Source organism: Alligator sinensis, unplaced genomic scaffold (genome assembly GCF_000455745.1).
Source record: "Alligator sinensis unplaced genomic scaffold, ASM45574v1 scaffold1558_1, whole genome shotgun sequence".
NCBI lineage: Eukaryota > Metazoa > Chordata > Crocodylia > Alligatoridae > Alligator > Alligator sinensis.
Window position 1 is genome coordinate 59667 of NW_005843687.1, and position 2581 is coordinate 62247.

Below are 2581 nucleotides of genomic sequence, written 5' to 3' on the forward strand. Positions count from 1 at the left end.
TTGCAGCCCTTGACAACTCAACAAAACTGCTTACCCAGCCCTCCAGCCTAAATAAGTGCCTGTCCCTGCGTTACAGCATAATATACTGTGTCTGAGGCCAGCACACACCAATGGCAGCACAGGGCAGGCCTGCACTTCCCCAGTCCCGCTGGCACTCAGGCCAAGGAGCTTTACTGACAGCAGTCGGGGGGGAGGGACAGCCACAACTCACCTGGCACCAGGTCCTCCCATCTTGACATTTCCCCACAGTCCTCATCAGCACAGGTCCAAAGATCCACCCGTCCTTGCTGGATGCTGCAGATTAAGTCAGGTGTGGGACCTCGATAGCCTGTTCGGGCAGTGGTTAAAGAGCATTTGTGACTGGGTATGGGATGCAGAATCCAACCGGCATTCAGGAATGCATCCAGTGAACCCAAGATGTCTGCTAGGGGTTTGATGGACAAGGAAGGATGGGCATTTAAACTGACAGAGTCACCAGGGACAGGTGTAGAGATGCATTGACCCATGATGTACCAGGGAGGAAAAACAAAGCTTTAACTGTTTTCAAGGTACCGAGAGGAAGAGATATTGGACACACTTATGGATGCATAATATTTATCTTATCAGTGTAATTCCAGGAAAAGAAGTGAAAATGAATTTAGTGAGGGGACTCAGGGCAGTGAAAAGCACACATGACACATAGGCGACAATGACAATTTTTTTCTGGGAGAGAGAATAATTAATTCATCATCACCAGGGACAGAAATTAATAACTGTAGCTGCAAAATAGAAATCATCCTGTCCATTGGGAGGATCACCCCAGGAGGGGTGACGAGTGCACAGATTGGTAAGTACTGCGGGGTTGAACACCAAGTTCATGGGAGATGTGGATATGGACAAAAGAAGGTAGAAAGAGATACGTGAAAAGCACAATGATGGGCATCCGATCAGCAGAGGGATTTTAGGGAGAGCACAAGAAAACTTCTGAGAGGGGCAGAGGGAGCTTGAGAATTTCTGACCTACGGAGATGAAGATGTTAGGAAGGGATGTGGACGAGAGCTTCCAGCGACCCCTTGGCAGACAAACCTGGCTTACATCCGTGTACACATGTCGCTAGATAAGCAGTTGAGCAAATGCCTCTTCCCATTGAGAGGCTGATAAAGCTTTCTATGAACTTCTGCCAGGTCATAATTACAGGAGAAAGGGGACCTAGATAGCACAGAATGCAAGGATCGTTAAATGTGTCTGGAGAGGACTCGCTAGGCCAGACAGGGAGGAAATCAGAATCCTCCCCCCAGGAACAGCTCTTAGTGCATTCGTGTACAATGGCCTGGGGATGATGTGAATGTGCTGAGAAGGTAAAGGGAGATCATGTTGCGAAGAAACTGCTGCATGTGGAAGAACCAGGAGTCACAAGAATGGGGAAGGCACAAGTGAAGGTGGCTGGAGCAAATGAAGGAGGAGATCTCAGTCTGAAATGTGAGGGAGGCCTGATCACTGGCAGGGCAGTGGGGAGGAAGGGGATTTAAACCTCCAGCCAAAAGATCATGAGGATGAGACTGCTGAAACACGGGAGTGACTACAAAACTGCAGAGTTCACATATCTCCGGGGGAAGCAAGACCCAGAGCTTTACCCAGGGAAACGAGGGCTTGGTAATTCTTCACCATCTGCTCCTGGTAAAGCACCTTGTCGTCATCGTCCAGCAGCTCCCACTCCTCCCGTGTGAAATACACCGCCACGTCCTCAAACACCTCCCGGAGCTGCAGGCACAAGCGTTGCACCATCAGTGCCTCCTGCGCCAGCTGCTCCCAGCCCCACAGCCCTGGCAATCACTGGTACTACCACAAATTGCAATCTTAGCCACAGATTTATCGATTGTAGAGTCGGAAGGGACCACAATGGATCGTTGTGTCCGACCCCCTGCCCCTGGCAGGAAAGAGGACCGAGGTCAGATGACCCCAGCCAGGTGACTATCTAGCCTCCTCTTGAAGACCTCCAAGCTAGATGATAGCACCACCTCTCTTGGTAGTCCATTCCAGATCCTGGCCACCCTTACTATGACAAATTTCTTCCTAATATCTAACCTAAATCCACCCTCAACTAGTTTACACTCGTTATTCCTAGTCACTCCCTGGAGCGCCTTAGTAAACAGCATTTCCCCTATTCCCCATTGACCTCCCCTAATACATTTATAGGCGGGCACAAGATCTCCTCTCAGCTGTCTCTTGTGAAGGCTGAAGAGATTCAGCTCTCTCAACCTCCCACCGTAGGGTCTATCACAAATGCCACTAAACATGTGAGCGGCCTCCTCTGGACCCTCTCGAGATTCCCCGTGTCCCTCTTAAAGTGCGGTACCCAAAACTGGACACAGTACTCCAACTGCGGCCTGACCAGAGCCACATAGAGGGGGAGCATCACCTCCCTTGATCTATTACTCGTGCACCTGCTAATGCACGACAAGGTGCGATTGGCCTTGTTGATGGCCTCGTTACACTGCCGGCTCATGTTCCTCTTGGAGTCAGTTACGACTTCAAGATCCCTCTCTGCCTCTGAGCTGCTGAGAAGGACACTCCCCAATCTGTAGGTGTGCTGGGGGTTCCT

The 2581-nt window shown here is 50.5% G+C and overlaps 1 protein-coding gene across 1 annotated transcript in view; it reads right to left on the reverse strand.

Annotated features, from left to right (window-relative positions):
* Positions 1–1764, reverse strand: part of LOC102371278 (zinc finger protein 664-like) — a 4588-nt gene extending 2824 nt beyond the window's left edge. Inside the window, exons 1-2 of the mRNA XM_014527598.2 lie at positions 1614–1764; positions 212–328 (exon numbers count right to left, since the gene is read on the reverse strand). Of these exons, the coding sequence (XP_014383084.2) occupies positions 212–328; positions 1614–1764 (268 nt within the window). The remainder of the gene's footprint in view (positions 1–211; positions 329–1613) is intronic.
* Positions 1765–2581: the final 817 nt, after the last annotated feature.